The 15705-nt window shown below is 51.6% G+C and overlaps 1 protein-coding gene across 2 annotated transcripts in view; it reads left to right on the plus strand.

Moving 5' to 3' along the window:
• Nucleotides 1–15705, plus strand: part of GABRB3 (gamma-aminobutyric acid type A receptor subunit beta3) — a 107788-nt gene that overhangs the window by 63513 nt on the left and 28570 nt on the right. For both annotated transcript variants that reach the window (XM_081124654.1, XM_081124653.1), the window contains exon 4: nucleotides 14662–14882. In XM_081124654.1, coding sequence (XP_080980780.1) covers nucleotides 14662–14882 — 221 coding nt within the window. The remainder of the gene's footprint in view (nucleotides 1–14661; nucleotides 14883–15705) is intronic.

Here is a 15705-nt window from a genome sequence, read left to right on the forward strand (position 1 = left end):
TTTATTCCACTCCAACAAAGGAACTCTCTTCACCGCAGGTATAAATTCTGAATCCCGGCGCCCTGTCCCCCTTGCTGGTGGTCTGGTGAGATGATGACCACAGCGTCCAGCGTCGGTCTCTCCCGGATGGAGACGCCCTGTCTCATGTGAGTCTAGAGACATCAGTCTCTTGGACGGACGGAAACGGATGAAAAATTGAAGACTCACCCTCAGCCTGAGTGGGTCTTAACAGAACTAAGGAATGGCCCGGGCCTGATGAACAACAGGGGCGATCTTAGGAAATCCTGTAGCGATGATAGTGTTTTAAGATTAAACATGGACGTGACGTGAATCTTTGACTTATGCTTGAAATGCAGGTCGAGACTCTTCATTTTCAGCTGTGAGAACATGGGGAAACACACGACTCTGCTGCAAACCAAACATTTTAAAAATTAATTTTAGAGCCCGGCCGGGCGTGGCTCAGTGGTTGAGCGTCGACCTAGGGTCCAGGCGATCGGGGTTCGATTCCTGGTCAGGGCACATGCCCAGGTTGCGGGCTGCAGCCGATCGATGACTCTCATCATTGATGTTCCTCTCCCTCTCCCTCTCCTTTCCTCTCTCTGAAATCGATAAAGATATATATTTTTTAAAAATTGATTTTAGAAACAGAGAGAGGGAGGGAGAGATGGTGGAGGGAGAGGAGGTGAGGGGGGGGGAGAGAGAGAAACGGGGTGTGGCCCCTGTGCCCCTTTCACAGGGCTCAGACCCTTCTCCCGGTCGAGGTCCTAAGGGCAGGGGGCTGGGGTGGGGCCTTCTGGGCTCCCCCTTTTCACTGCTTGGGCCTAGGCAGGTTCATTCGCCCCGACCTCCTTTCCTTGCCTGCACCTCAGCAGGACAGCACCCAGAGCCTCGGGAAGCGGCCGAGATGATGAGTCCCCCAAGGGTGCGGCCTGGGCCCTGTGACTCCAAGCCCAGCGTTAGGCGCTGAAAGGAGCCCCGGGAACCTGCCGACTGGCGCTGCGGCGAATGTACAGCTTCGGTCTCTGTTGGCGCCTCCAAATGGCTCGGCGTTTTGTTTTGCTTTTGTGCCCAATTATCCTCTAAACATAGAATCGGACTGTTTTATCTGGCTAATAAAACACCCTCTTTGTAGAAAATTTGGGAATTATAAAACGTTATTAAAAACCCATCGTTCCACCCCCCAGAGAGAGCCATACTGTGGTATTTCCACATCGCGGTGTCTTTTTAGTGTAGTCCCTCCCCCCACGTCTCCGCCTGTCTACCCGACTTACCTATTCATCCTACCCGTCTGTCTCTCTGTCGTCTGTCTGTCTATTTCCTAAGTTACCTCTCCATCCTAGCTGTGCATCTATCTATCTATCTATCTATCTATCTATCTATCTATCTATCTATCATCTATCTATGTATCTATCTATCTATCTATCTATCATCTATCATCATCTCCATCCATCCACCCATCTATCCATCCACCCATCTATCCATCCATCCATCCATCCATCCACCCACCCATCCACCCATCTATCCATCCATCCACCCACCCACCCATCCATCCACCCATCCATCCATCCATCCATCCATCACCCACCTGACTCTCTCCTAACGTCGCCCACTCACTGCATCCCGTCTCCTCTGCCCACGGAAGGAGGCATCTCCCTTGCGCCTCCTGAGCTCACGTTCCCCGGAGCATCTGCTGCAGAACCTGACCCGTCTCTACCCCCATTCATGCTCCGCATCCTACCAGGTGCCCACTAGCACCCCAAGAGCAGCCAGCAGTTGTGCTCCCTCCGTGTCCACCAGACCCTGGGCCTTCTCCCGCCTCTTGGCCCCTTCGCTCTGCTCCGTTTCCGTGGCTGATCCCTGCTCACTTCCTCCGGGGCTCGGCTCCCCTCACTCCCTCTCCCGGCATCACCAGCCCCCCTTCTCTCCCTGGCCCCCCATCATCCATCTCCCTTCCCAAGGCTCCCCTCTGCGCTCCCCCCGCCGGCCGCAGTCCTTCCCTTCCTTGCCAGAGAGGATCGCGCCTCCCTCCCTCTCCCCCTGCCCTGTGCCCTTGGACTTCGCCTAACGGTTCTGCGGAAACTGTTTTCACTAAGGCTGCCCCTGTCCTCTGGGCTCCCCACCCCGATCGACGGTCTCTGTCCAGGCTGGTGGCCTCGCAACTCCTGACCACCCTGCAAGCTCCATGTCCCGGCCCTCCCGCCGCTTCCTCACTGCACCCCCGAGTGTGGTTTCGTTGATGGTCAACCTCCGCCCCTTTCTTCGGGATGGTAGGTCCTTACTCCACCCCTCTCCCTGGCTATTTCATTCTATTCAAAACCTCCACCTGTCGCCATGGCTGGTGTGGCTCAGTGGGTTGAGGATTGTCCTTTGCACCGAAAAGGTCGCCGGTTCCATTCCCGGTCGGGGCACATGCCCGGGTTATGGGCCCGATGCCTGGTGCGGGGCATGCGGGAGGCAGCCGATCAAGACTCATCATTGATGTTTCTCTCTCTCTCTCCCTTTCTCTCTCTGAAATCAATTAAAACATTTACCAAAAAACAAATGCACTACTTTTGTGGGATGCCCCTGTGCCTCTCTTTATAAGGAACCAGTGCCCCGTCTCCTCTTTTTGATGAGCACATTTATCCCTGAACAATGCGAAGGTCTTAGAGTCCACATCTAAGTGGGACACACGGCCTTTGTCTTTCTCTGTCCTGACTTATTTCCCTTAGCGTGACGCTCTCAAGGCTCATGGGTGTCGTCACGAGTGGAAAGATTTTCCTGTTTTTAAGGCTGAGTCATATTTCGTTTTATTTTTTTTATTTTTTTTTTATTTTTGGGGGGGCTGAGTCATATTTCAATGTGTGTACGGGTCACATCTTACCTGTTGGCCTTCTGGTGGACGCTTAGGTTGTTTCCACGTCATAACTGCTGTAAATGAGGCGTCCGGGAACGTGGGGTGCAGCTCTCTCTCCAAAATGGTGATTCCATCTTCTCTGGATAAATCCCAGAGGTGGGATTGTTGGCGTGTATCGTTCCAGTGTTAATTTATTTGAGGAACCCCCGTACTGGGGTTTTCCATTGTGGTTGCACCGATTTGCATTCCCACCAACAGTGCATGAGGGTTCCCTTCTCCCCAGCGTTATTATTTTTATTTTTTTAATTTTTATTGATTTTTAGAGAGAGAGGAAGGGAAAGGGAGGGAGAGAGAGAAATATCAAAAATGCCAAAGGAAACACCCATTGGCTGCCTCCTGCTCACCCCCAACTGGGGATCGAGCCCCCAACCCAGTCCTGTGCCCTGACCAGGAATCAAACCAGCAACCTTTGGGTGCCCAGGATGGTGCCAACCCACTGAGCCACACCAGCCAGGGCTTATTTTTTTTTTTATAATTGCTATTCTAACAGCACTCACAGCTTTCTGTAGCCATCACCACCTCTCTCCATGAACGTGCATCGTGTGACTTTGCCAGGGCTGCCATCAGAGTCCACAGACCGGTGACTTACGCAACAGGAACATGCTGTCCCACAGCTCTGGAGGCTGGAAGCCCACAGCCAAGGTGCCAGCAGGGTCAGTTCCTTCTGGGGCTGAGGGAGAACCTGTCCTGGGCCCACCTCCTAGTTCCTGGAGGGTTTCTGGCCACCTTTAGCCCTCCCTAGCTTGTAGAAAGCCCTGGGAAGTCATCGTGGGCGGTGACCAAGGTCCAGACGTCGTTTCTCTGGCTCCCATCCTACCCCGGAAGGCGATCAGGTCATCCCAGGTCCCCATTCACGAAGGTGCATTCGACGGTGGGCTGTCGGGGCCAGGGAGTCAGTCTCGGGGCTTTCGGGGCGTCCGTCACTGCCAGCACCGTCCTGGTTCACCTTGAATGATGGTCTCTTTAGGACACAGGGTTGCACCTGCAGTCCGAGCCCAACAGGCACCAGCGGAAAGATTTGTAGCTCCTGTGATATCACACCCTATACATTCCCAGTGACGGCCGTTTCCGTTTCAGAGCTGAACATAAATCGAGTGATTCATGACCGATTAAATCACCGGCCGTTAATTACATTGCCCATCATAAATTATAAACTCTAATTCTGATGAACAGGGCAGCTAATGAATTGACATCTCTGGGTATGTCACCGCCGAATCTGGCCGCACACATTTCCAAGCTCCCGGGAAGGGAAGAAATGGACCCATAAGCTGTGTGGATATGAACAGGTCAGAGTTTACACTGACGTTGGCAGGACCACAGCTGTCTGCAGAAGGGTGCCCTTGCTTTCGAAAACCATGTCTCCCTTTTGAATAACTGAGTAGTTCTATTTTACTGACCAGGTTCCAAAAAAAAAAATGTGGCCCAGCCGGGCATGGCTCAGTGGTTGAGCGTCGACCTAGGATCCAGGCGATCGGGGTTCGATTCCCGGTCGGGGCACATGCCCGGGTTGTGGGCTCAATCAATGACTCTCATCATTGATGTTTCTGTCTCTCTCTCTCTCCCCCTCCTTTCCTCTCTCTGAAATCAATAAATATATATATATATATATATATATATATATATATATATATTTTTAAATGTGGAGATTTTAATAATCAAAACCATCCTTTCGCCCAGCCGGGCATGGCTCAGCGGTTGAGCATCGGCCTAGGATCCAGGTGATCGGGGTTTGATTCCCGGTCAGGGCACATGCCCAGGCTGCGGGCTCGATCAATGACTCATCATTGATGCTTCTATCTCTCTCTCTCTCTCCTTTCCTCTCTCTGAAATCAGTAAAGATATATTTAAAAAAAACAACAACAAAAAAAACAAAAAAAACCACCACCATCCTTTCATGACTCTGGTGGCCCCATAGACATTTCACCGTCTCCTGGTGAATTCTGAATCTCCCGTGTGTGCACCGAAAGGGAAAAATCAGAGACAGCTCTAGGGTCACCAGAAGCAGATATTCAGTGAATTAAAACAAGTATAACCATCACGCAGCAGCTTAAAGAAATTGAATCTATGAGAATGAATAGCACAGGCGTGCTGGATTCTTATCTAAATCCACAACAGGAATACACCACTATGTGACGACACTATGTGATACGAAAAGGTCCTTTACGAAATGCTACAGGGAGCAAGCGAAGCCGACACGTACTGAATAAGTATCCGGAAATATTCATTTCTCCTCTTAGTTTACTGAACAGATCATCGGTGACAGCGCATGTTGAGTAGATGCCCACGGTTATTTGCAGCATCAGGGTCTGGAGTGGGGGACACGGTGCTGGGAGGCCGTCCTGGGACGCCTGGCTACAGCCCCTTCTGAAGCCTATGGTCCTAGAGACCCATTTTCTTCTGACATTGTGCCAGCCTCGGATGTGGCGTTGACGGTGTCTCTGAGACAGCTCCGAACGGTTTGCAGTGAGAGTGGACCGGGCCCCGCCAGGAACTCAGAGCCGGTGGGAAGGCTGTGTTCTCGCAACGCGCCTGGCACGCACACTTCCTCCCCGCAGCACCGCGTGGCGGGAGCCATCCATGTGCCCGGGTTTCGGTCCACACGTGCCGGCTTTCTAAATATAGGCTGTTGATGTCAGGAAATAGTTTCCTGGTTTTAATGACGTTATCGGGTTCGGTATCATTTTAAGTCAAGATAGTGATCAGAATAGGAACTCATGGGGTAAAATCAGAATGGCTAATGGAGCTTTTTATTTATTTTTTTTAAATTTTTTTGTTAGTCTTCACCCAAGGATATATTTTCATTGCTTTTCAGAGAGAGTGGAAGGGAGTGTGTGTGGGGGGGAAACATCAATATGAGAGAGACACGCTGACTTGTTGCCTCACACTCGAGCACTGTCCAGGGCCAGGAGTTGAGCCTGCAACCGAGGTACATGCCCTTGGCCGGAATGGAATGCGGGCCTTCAGTCCACGGGCCAATGCTCTAACCACTGAGCCAAAGTGGCCAGGGCCTAATGGAGATTTTTTTTTAAAAAAATCAAACCACCATTGCTGGATCTTACGTCCCACATCTCTGATCCAGTGCAGCTGGGGTGGGCCCTGGCAATGGACTGGGCAGTAAGGAAAGAGAAAGGAGAGATAAAGACACTACCAAAAAGAGCTGTCGGGAGAGCAGTTGGATAAAGAATCAGTGCTCATGAGGTTACCTGGCCTGTAGATAAGAACAGGGAGCCATCAGCTAAAGAGATTGCTCAACATGTTAAGAATGGAGGCGCTCAGAGTGGAAGAGGAGGGATGGAGCAGAGACAAGCCTGGGACAGCCAAACACTGTGACATAGATGGGAGGTGACTGCGGGTGTTAAACATGGGAGAGAAGAGAGGTCCAGTCAGGAGGCTACTGTAGCTCAGGGTGGGAGGCACGTTGCGTTTGACCAAGGTGGTAGCCGTAGCCGTGAAGAGAAGTGGTCGGACGCCACTCTATTTTTAATGTAGCGTCAACAGAATTTCATATGGATTGATGTGGAATGTGGAAAAAGAATGTGGGAAAAGAGGCGAGTGAAAAATTACGGGAGATTTTGACTTGAGTAGCTAAGGATGGGATACGGTCGAGTGAATCAGGAAGGTGGACCTGTCTTGGGGGTAAACAGTTCAGTCTGGGTATGTTCAGCTGATTCTGGAGTTTGATTTAAAAATTGGGTTGGAGATAAAATTTGAGAAGACTAAGTATATAGGTAGAATGTAAAACCACGAAGCTAGAAGAGGTCACAGGTCACCAAGGAAATGAGTGTAGATAGAGCAGAAAAGGGACAAAGGTTTGGTTAAGTGGGTAGATTTGGTTAAGAGGGTAGATTTGGTAAGTTTGGTTAAGTGGGTAGATTTGGTTAAGTAGGTAAATTTGGTTAGGTGGGTAGATTTGGTACCAAGGAAATGAGTGTAGATGGAGCAGAAAAGGGACAAACGTTTGGTTGGTAAATGGGTACATTTGGCACAGAATAAGGAGTCCTGGGGTGCTCCAGCATGAAGAAGAAAAGCAAGAGTTGGGGGAGCAGCAAAGAAGAGGGGCCAGTGGGTAGGAGGAGAGGCAGGAGAGTGTGTGTCAAAAACAGCGATGGGCCTGAGATTTGACCCGCAGTTTTGTGGATGCCGAAGACACAAGACTCACGGGTCAGAGACAAAGGATCATTTACTACTCACGACGAGGACCAGCTACATAATCTGTGGGGCCTGATGCAAAACAAATGTAAAGTGTCCTTTGTTCAAAAGCAGGAACAAACTGTAATTTGTCTGCTTTCTGAAGGTCAGCCCTGTGTTTCTCTCTCCTTGGGTGCTATGCTTGATTGAGTGTGTGAAAACCCGCATCTTGGTTTCTTTCTGGGACCCTAGGCTTTGATTGCAACATCCCAGGAGATAGGACAGCTTTGTGTAATTCCGCGCAGAGATGTCCATCCAAGTACTTCTGCTAAAATTAATAATAGTTCAGAAAAAACGACCTAGCCAATCTTTTTCAGTGATAGGATGTGTAGCGTTGTTACTATTATGATTTGTGTAATAGCAGTAACCCAACAATTTCTGGGTAGGATCCAGAAATAGACGTGATCTCAGCCATGAATGGGCTTGCTGCCTAAAAATAGCTCATCTTCTTGGAAACCGAAAGTGCTTTAAATGTGTGGCAGCACTAACCCACGTGATTCGCCTTTGAGGAGAGGAAATCCATTGTTAAATCCCAACACAGGGACACGTATATAAAATCAAAGGCCTTTTGAATTCTCGGTATAAGTATATAGGAGGGGCTCTTGGTTTAAAATGGAAATGTTCACCGTTTATTTTATGATAAATAAATGCCTTTTTTTCTATTGAACCGTTATAATTTTTTTTTTTCTTTTTGCTTTGTCTGCTCTCTTGAAGAGATTCAGACAGAAATAATTTAAGGGATACTCAGCTCAGCAAATCTAATCATGTGAGCTCTATAAACCGTGTAACCCAGGAGACGGCCATCACTATTCCAGGGGGTAGAGTTCTTAACCTCGTGGCCATCCGTAGGCACCGTGCTCTAGCCAGGGAAGAGCACAGAGGTGAACACCACACAGACGTGGACACATCGCTCACAGGTCTCCAGGTGCAATATTCACCGAGGTGTTTGTCTCTCAGATACAGAGGAATTGAAGGCAGTTTGCACAAGCAACGTGGCCGACTCTCACAGGCAGTTCTTGAGCACCTTTGGTTGGGTGACGTATTCGGGAGCCACTGCCTCCCCTTTGCAAGCCTATTAATCAGTGACAGTTGCTGGAATATATATAATTTTTCTGAGCAGTCTGGTGTCTTGAGTGAGTCTTATTTAGATAAATACTTATTTAAAATAAGCCAGAATATGCAATGACTCCCCAGAATATGCAATGACTCCCTAGCTCACAAGCATGATCCAAAGTCCCTTTAGACAGTGTTTCTGTTGAATCAGAACGTCTGTTACATAGAGGGTGAGACATCTGGTCGACTTGTCTATTCTGTTTAACACATCTGAGGCCTGGTGTTGGGCTCACCCTGCTCCCGAGAGGTAAATGTTCTTCTGGGGTGCAGTCTGGGAGCCCGGGAGCTCACCTCCAATCCCTCATCATGAGGACAGCGGTGCAGACCCTCAGCTGCTGCTGACTTCATAGTTAGGTTCTAGATCTGGAGGGTGCCTAGGAAATGGGACCAACAGAACCCAGCGGCCGAGTGGATGGTGGGTGTCAGATGAGAAAGAAGGAAGCGGGAGGTGCACAGCCTCTGCTTGGGGTGAGGCTGAGCGAGTGGGTAGATGGTGGTGCAGAGCAGGGAACAGATCTGGGGTAGAAAGGTAATGAGATAGCTTTAGACGTACTGAGCTCGCGTTGCATGTGGGGCGTTTGGATGGAAGGCTCAGGAGGCAGTTGGGTTCATCCATGGAGAACCCAGAAAAGCACAATTGACCAGAGACAGTGACTGGGGAGCAAGGGCCTGAGGCTGGAGTCAGGATGGGGACAGGAGGGGTGAATAAACAATGTCCTATAAAAAAGGCCATGGTAGGGCCACCAATTTACAAGTAAAGGGGACCTACTGGGGTGACACTTAGTGAAGGTGTTCTTTACACAGAGGGGGGTCAACTGACTATAAATTGGGTTGTCCTCAATTTTCGATGGGAGGGGAGGGTGGGAGATGAGCCCTGAAGGTCAGCTCAGCCACAGGGGTCAGGCCGGCAGGATGTTCTGGTTCGGGGGTTTTGTCTTTGTTAGTGCTATAGCCGTTTTACAAATGTGTATAATTTCAAAATATTTCCCAGCAGAAAACAACGTCTTAAGAAAAATCCAGCGCTCCTATACATTTGTGGGAACAGACTTGTTTGAACCCTGGGGTTGACTTCCCCCTAAAGTATCGGGCTGGGTCCTTCCTACCCGCATCGTGGGTGAGAGAGCGGGCTTTCCTTTGTAGCTGGCGTGTCCTTGGTGTGACTCACAGACATGGAGAGCAGATGGATGGTTGTCAGTGGAGACGGGGTTGGGGGGCTGGGGGAAAAAGCCAAGCGCCTTCTCTTCATCACTGCAATTTTTTTTTGGTTCGATTTTCTGCGTACCCCACCAGAATATGAGCTACTTAAAGGTACAAACGATGTGTTTCTCTTTTAAAAATATGTTTTTAGCCCTGCCGGGCGTGGCTCAGCAGTTGAGCGTCGTCGACCTAGGATCCAGGCGATCGGGGTTCGATTCCCCGTCAGGGCACATGCCCGGGTTGCGGGCTCGATCTCCAGTCGGGGGCGTGCAGGAGGCAGCCCATCAATGACTCTCTCATCATTGATGTTTCTCTCTCTCCCTCTCCCTTCCTCTCTCTGAAATCAATAAAGATATATTTAAATATATATATATATATATGTTTTTATTGATTTTAGAGAGAGAGGAAGGGAGAAAGAAGCATCGGTCAATTGCCTCCGGCATGCACCCCGATTGGGGATCAGACCCGCAACCTGGGCCTGGGCCCTGACCGGGAATTGAACTGGCAACCCTTCGATGCACCGGAAGATGCTGAACCAACTGAGCCACACGGGCCAGGGCTGTGTTGCTGATCTCTGGGTCCCCAACACCCAGCAGGGTTCCTGGCCTGTGGTAGACACTCGCTAGATGCTTAAGGCAAGAGGAAGGGAGAAAGAGGATACCCCAAAGAGAGGGAAATGCTGCCCCACTTGTCATAGGGGTTCAGCGAGTGGGAACCTCGAGGCCTCAGTGTCTGCTGTGGGAGGGGAGACGGATGCCTTAAGCCACTAAAAGGAATGGCTTAGAGTTTTCTAAATAAATCTCGGCCATGGAAGTGCCGCGATTCCCCAGCTTCATATCTCGGTTGCAGAAACGCCTGCCGAGGAAGCTTCCAGCGCTGAGGGCTTATGTAAGCCGCTCGGAGGCATCTTCCGTTCTCCCTGGCCTGAGAACCACCTACCTGCGCGGCCCGTGTCACCAGCCCACTGAGCAGGTGCACACGCAGGCGTCCCCGCGACTCCCCAGCTGCCGTTCAAGCCTGAAACGGGGTGTGGAGATTGCCTTTCTTTCTCGGGGTTAGTCATTTTTTTTTCCTTCATTTCCTGGGCTGGGGAAATCTCGTCAATTACTTAATTGCCGAATAATGAGCGATATTTTCACTTTCGAATATGTATTCTTGTCGCTGTAATGCGATAAGTGCCAGGAGATTCGCAGGAGAGGAGAGCGAAGTTGTTTGTCTCTTCCTGCGATTCGTCGGAACCGCTTGAATTAGGCGCCCAGAGCCCGGCTGAGGTTTTCTTTTGTTAATTTGTTGTTTGTTAAGGGGAGAGTTTGGAAGGACAGCTACCTATGAGTAGACCTATGGCTCCTGAATGGCTCACATTAGGGAATTCCTGCTCCATCCTGGCCCGTGTGGCCCAGTGGTTAGAGCGCCGGCCCGAGCACAGAAGGGTCTCGGGTTCGATTCCCGGTCAAGGGCACATACCTGGGTTGCAGGTTTGATCCCTGGCCCCAGTCCGGACAGGGATAGGAGGCAATCCATCGATGTCTCTCTCTCTCTCCCTTCCACACTCTCTAAAAATCAATGGAAAAAATACCCTCGGGTGACAATTAACAACAAAAGAACGCCAGCTCCCAGCCCCAGTAATTAGGGGTCCCCCTGGAGCTGTGGGTGCCAGCAACCCTTCCTTGCCCACATGGCTGCCTCCTGCCCCACCCAGTGCTGCCTGAGCCCACTGGCTCCAAACCAGGGGACCCCGGGCCGGCCTGATGTCTCGCCCAGAAACTCTGATTTTTGCCTGAAATGGAATTTTGGAATCGGGGGTAAAACCTAAAACCCTGTGTCATGTTTTTCCAATAGACACATTAGGCAAATTCGAAACACATGACTTACAAGCTTTTGGAAATCCACCCACCGGTATTTGCTTTGTAAAGGTGATGCGAGTGTGGGGAGACATGCGTCCTGGTGGATGTCAGCGCTTCGTGCTGGTTGATTTGATCACACACGCACGTGCATGCATGCACACACATGCACACAGACACGCATACACATGCACGCACCTGCATGCACACTTGCACACACACACACGCACACAGACACGCATACACATGCACGCACCTGCATGCACACTTGCACACACACACACCTTCATGCACATGCACACACACATGCACACAGACACGCACACACATGCACACACATGCATTTAGAGGGAGGAAATGATTTCATCAAAGGCCTCTATGCTCCCTAAAAGGAAGCCCAGAGCAATAAATGGTCCTTTAATTGAATGATTTTGTTTGTAAGATTCTTTTCCTGAGAGGCTCTGATTTGAATACAATGCTTATTTCAGTATTTATGCTGATTCTAAGTCCATCGTAAGCCTTTTATAACAGAGACAGAGAGACAGAGTTGAGGCGTTTTATCTCACCTGATGGTTTTGAGAGGCTACCGCAGTTCAGACCAACTGCACTGTAAGGAAATCATTCACACTTAGGCATCCCAGCCCAGGGGTTCCGGCCCTCGGGGGCCTGGAGAATTCGGGATGAGGGCACCTGGGGTGCCCCTTCTCATCACCAGACCTCTGTCCACTGCGTGCCGTGGCCTGGAGCTACCTCACGTGTCACAGTACAAACCAGAGAAGCTGGAGGCTTGTCTCGTAGGGACAACTGTGGCGCATCCGGCTGAACCTGGTGGAGCAGAGACCTGGAGGGGCTCCCAGTGTCCTGGGCCGGGTGTGCACACACACACCCCCCCCAGGCAGTGTGGGCCCGAGGTGGGACAGCACCGAGTCTCCACCAGAATCCCCACCACTGGACGTGTGACTCAGGAGCCCGAGGATAACCCGGCCACTTCCCTGGCCAGGCTTTGGGGTGGCTGCCGGGGAATGGAGCGATGTTCATGGGGAGGGAGTGCTGGCTGCCAAGGGGCCTGGGGGCCAGGCCATCAGTGCCCTTCCTTAGGGCCCCCCATGTATCTGTGCCACCTCCCCACCCCCGTTTCGGGGTTTGATCTGCACCTAATGCAGAAGCCAAACGCTCTCAGGGCGCCCAGGGCTGCGGAGACGCCTCTGCCACAGGGATGTGAGTCAGGATTCGTGCACACTCCCAGGGCGTCAATTACTGAACTCACAGGAGGGAGAGTTTATAAACTCGCTGCACCGCCTGCGAGTCTCTACCTTCGTCCAAGGTGCAGTCTTCTCAAATCAGGTTACAGCGAATTATACCCCGAGCGAGCTCTGTGAGCCGGGACCCAGCCAGGGCTGGGCAGGGGGGCAGCGAGGACGGGAGGGGTAGCCCTGGGATCCGGGCGCCTCCCTCACAGCAGAGGCCGGCTGGCGGCCCCGTGGGCAGCTGCTTTCTGCAAACCCTGACCCCTGGCTCCCTCCTCCTCTGCCAACGTGCTCTGTCTCCAAGAACGGATACGTCTGCTTGCGCCACAGCCAAGACGGGCTGCCAGCCTGTCCTACTGTGTGCTCATCTAATTAAGCGCGTCCTTCCCCGGGGAGGTTCCCTGAGCTTGCGCCCAGCGTGGGGAAGGGGTTCGCTGGTCTCCTGTGTCCTGCTCCGCTGGAGGCCCCACCCCTCCCAGCCCCACCCTGCCTCTCCCTGCCTCTCCCCACACTCGGCCCCTGCCCTCCCCAAGCCCTGCCCCTCCCACGTGTATGCCCCTCCCTGGTATGTAGCTAAGCCAGGCCTGTCTTCAGTGCCACCTGCCCTGTGGGAATCCTTTCTTGGTGGGGAGGGGTGACTTCACACAGGTGACACCGCGCACAGAGCTCTGCCCGGTACGTGTCTGGGGGGAAGAGTCTTGTGTTTCCTCTCATCTCGTCAGACCTCTGTAAGGACTCTCCAGCCCATTTGGCATCTTGCTCCCGCCTCTTTTCTGATTTTTAGGAGCCTTATAGCTTAAAACTTACTTTGTTTCTAGTTATGGAGATCGTATGGGTTTTGTTAGCTCCTTGCCTGTGAGCACCTGGAGAGGAGCACCCAGGTGCGCTCTGCCCAGGTGCGCTCTGCCCAGGTGCACTCTGCCCAGGTGTCTCTGCCCAGGTGCACTCTGCCCAGGTGTCTCTGCCCAGGTGTCTCTGCCCAGGTGCAACACTGCCCAGGTGCGCTCTGGGTCACGGCAGCCGTCTCCATGTTCCAATGCTCTTGAGATTGGTGATAAAGAGGCACTGCCCTGAGGAGCATCGCGTGGGATGTCAGAGATCTGGGTCCGGGATGGGCTCTTCGACTGACTGGCCATCGGGCCTCTCGCTGCCCACGAGCCGGGGTGTTTGCAGATGTGGCCTGCAAGTCTGTGAAGTCAGACGCTTCCATGTGCAACTGCTAGACAGTTACACGCGTGTTTCCTTATTGGTCGTTTCTTACACAGAAGGTAATTGTACGCATGTGTGTGTTCTTTTGAACTTCACTTAATTTCACTTAAAAATCTTGGAAAGTGCCCGGCCGGGTGTGGCTCAACGGTTGAGCATCGACCTGGGATCCGAGCGATTGGGGTTCGATTCCCGCTCAGGGCACATGCCTGGGTTGTGGGCTCGATCAATGACTCTCTCTTCATGGATGTTTCTCTCTCTCTCTCTCCCTCTCCTTTCCTCTCTCTGAAATCAATAAAGATATATTTAAAAAAAAAAAAAAAATCCCGGAAAGCACCCCTATGAGATCACACAGATTATATTCATTCTTGTTGTTTTTTTCCTAAGAATATTTTTAATTGATTTTTAAAGAGAGAAGATGGGAGATGGAGAGACAGAGAAACATCGATCGGCCACCTCCTGCTGGCCCCCCACCCGGGATGAGCCCGCAACCTGGGCAGGCGCCCCCACCGGGAACCAGGAACCGAAACCGCAACCTTTTGGTGCAATGACGACACCCAACCAGCTGAGCCACACCGCCCAGGGCTCTGCGTGGCTTTTAAGATGCCAGTTTGTCTCGTCTCGTTTTTACCTGAATGAAACGGGGGGTTTATAGACACGACCTACTCCTATTAACCTTTAAAAGACGGCATTTAAAAGACAGCATCATACAAACTCCACATATTTTCCAGGATCCGCTGTACAAGTAATGGTTTCTTTCCTTTTGCCTGTAAAAAAGAACGTAGATGCTCAGGTTTCTGAGTATTTAAGCCTGGTAATTGCGTTTACAGACAGCGACCGCAGCTCCCCCCGCCTGAAAGCAACGTCCGTTTCTCCTGGATCCCGACCTGCATTTGGCCAGTGGGGGGAAGCGTGCCTGTGGCTGAGCACAGACTAATTAATTTCTTTCTTTTCTTTTTCTCCCCCCCTCCAGGATTACACCTTAACCATGTATTTCCAACAATACTGGAGAGATAAGAGGCTCGCCTATTCCGGGATCCCGCTCAACCTCACGCTGGACAACCGCGTGGCGGACCAGCTGTGGGTGCCTGACACTTATTTCTTAAATGACAAGAAGTCGTTCGTGCACGGAGTGACCGTGAAAAACCGCATGATCCGGCTTCACCCCGACGGCACCGTGCTCTACGGGCTCAGGTCTGTCTGCCCCTCGGGGCTCGCGGTCGCCTTGAATTTCCCACTTGAGGCCATAATAGCCGGGGAGGCCGTGTCCCCCTATTAATGAGGAGATCCGTGAAACTCTGAGCTTTGCAGAAAAAGAAATCTTACAGGATTTGGGGCATCGCTGTGACTTATAAGAGTCACGAGCAAGGGGACAGCCTGCTCGGGCTGATTGGATCTAATTGGGTTGCCGTATCCGAGAACCAGATCCCCCCGGGCTGGGTTTCCCATATTACAGCCACAAAGGCCGTCATGAATATCAGCCTGGCACTGCAGAGCGCTCAGTGGCGCTCTCCCAAAGCCTTCTGCGGAGTCGGAAGAAAACGCTTAGTTAGGCCGATCCAGGCCCCATGGAGTTTTCCGAGGCGGTGCCTCCAGTATTTATGGGAGTGACTAAACGCAAGGCTCCCGGTGACAGTCATCTCGCACCAGCCCTCGTAATGAACTGTAATGAACTCGCTGGAATTGGAAACCAGGCTGCTGTCTGGGGCCGGGGTGGTCCGGGGCTTCCCTGGTTGCCCTGGAAACCACCAGGCCTTCCAGTGATGCTGTGAATTTCCCCCCCCTTGCTCAATGGCGCCCTTAAAATTATTTTGTTTCTTGCATGGACTTTGCACTGGTTTTTTTGATGCGTGTGTTTTTTTTCTTTCGGTAAATGGCTTTATTTGGTTTTGTTTTTATTGTTCAAAATATTACAGATGTCCCCTTTTTTCCCCATTGACCCCTTCCACCCTGCACCCCCTCCCCTCCCCAGTCCTTCGCCACACTATTGTCTGTGTCCTCGGGTGGGCGGGGGAGT

Source organism: Miniopterus schreibersii (assembly GCF_964146895.1).
Source record: "Miniopterus schreibersii genome assembly, chromosome: 22".
Lineage (NCBI taxonomy): Eukaryota > Metazoa > Chordata > Mammalia > Chiroptera > Miniopteridae > Miniopterus > Miniopterus schreibersii.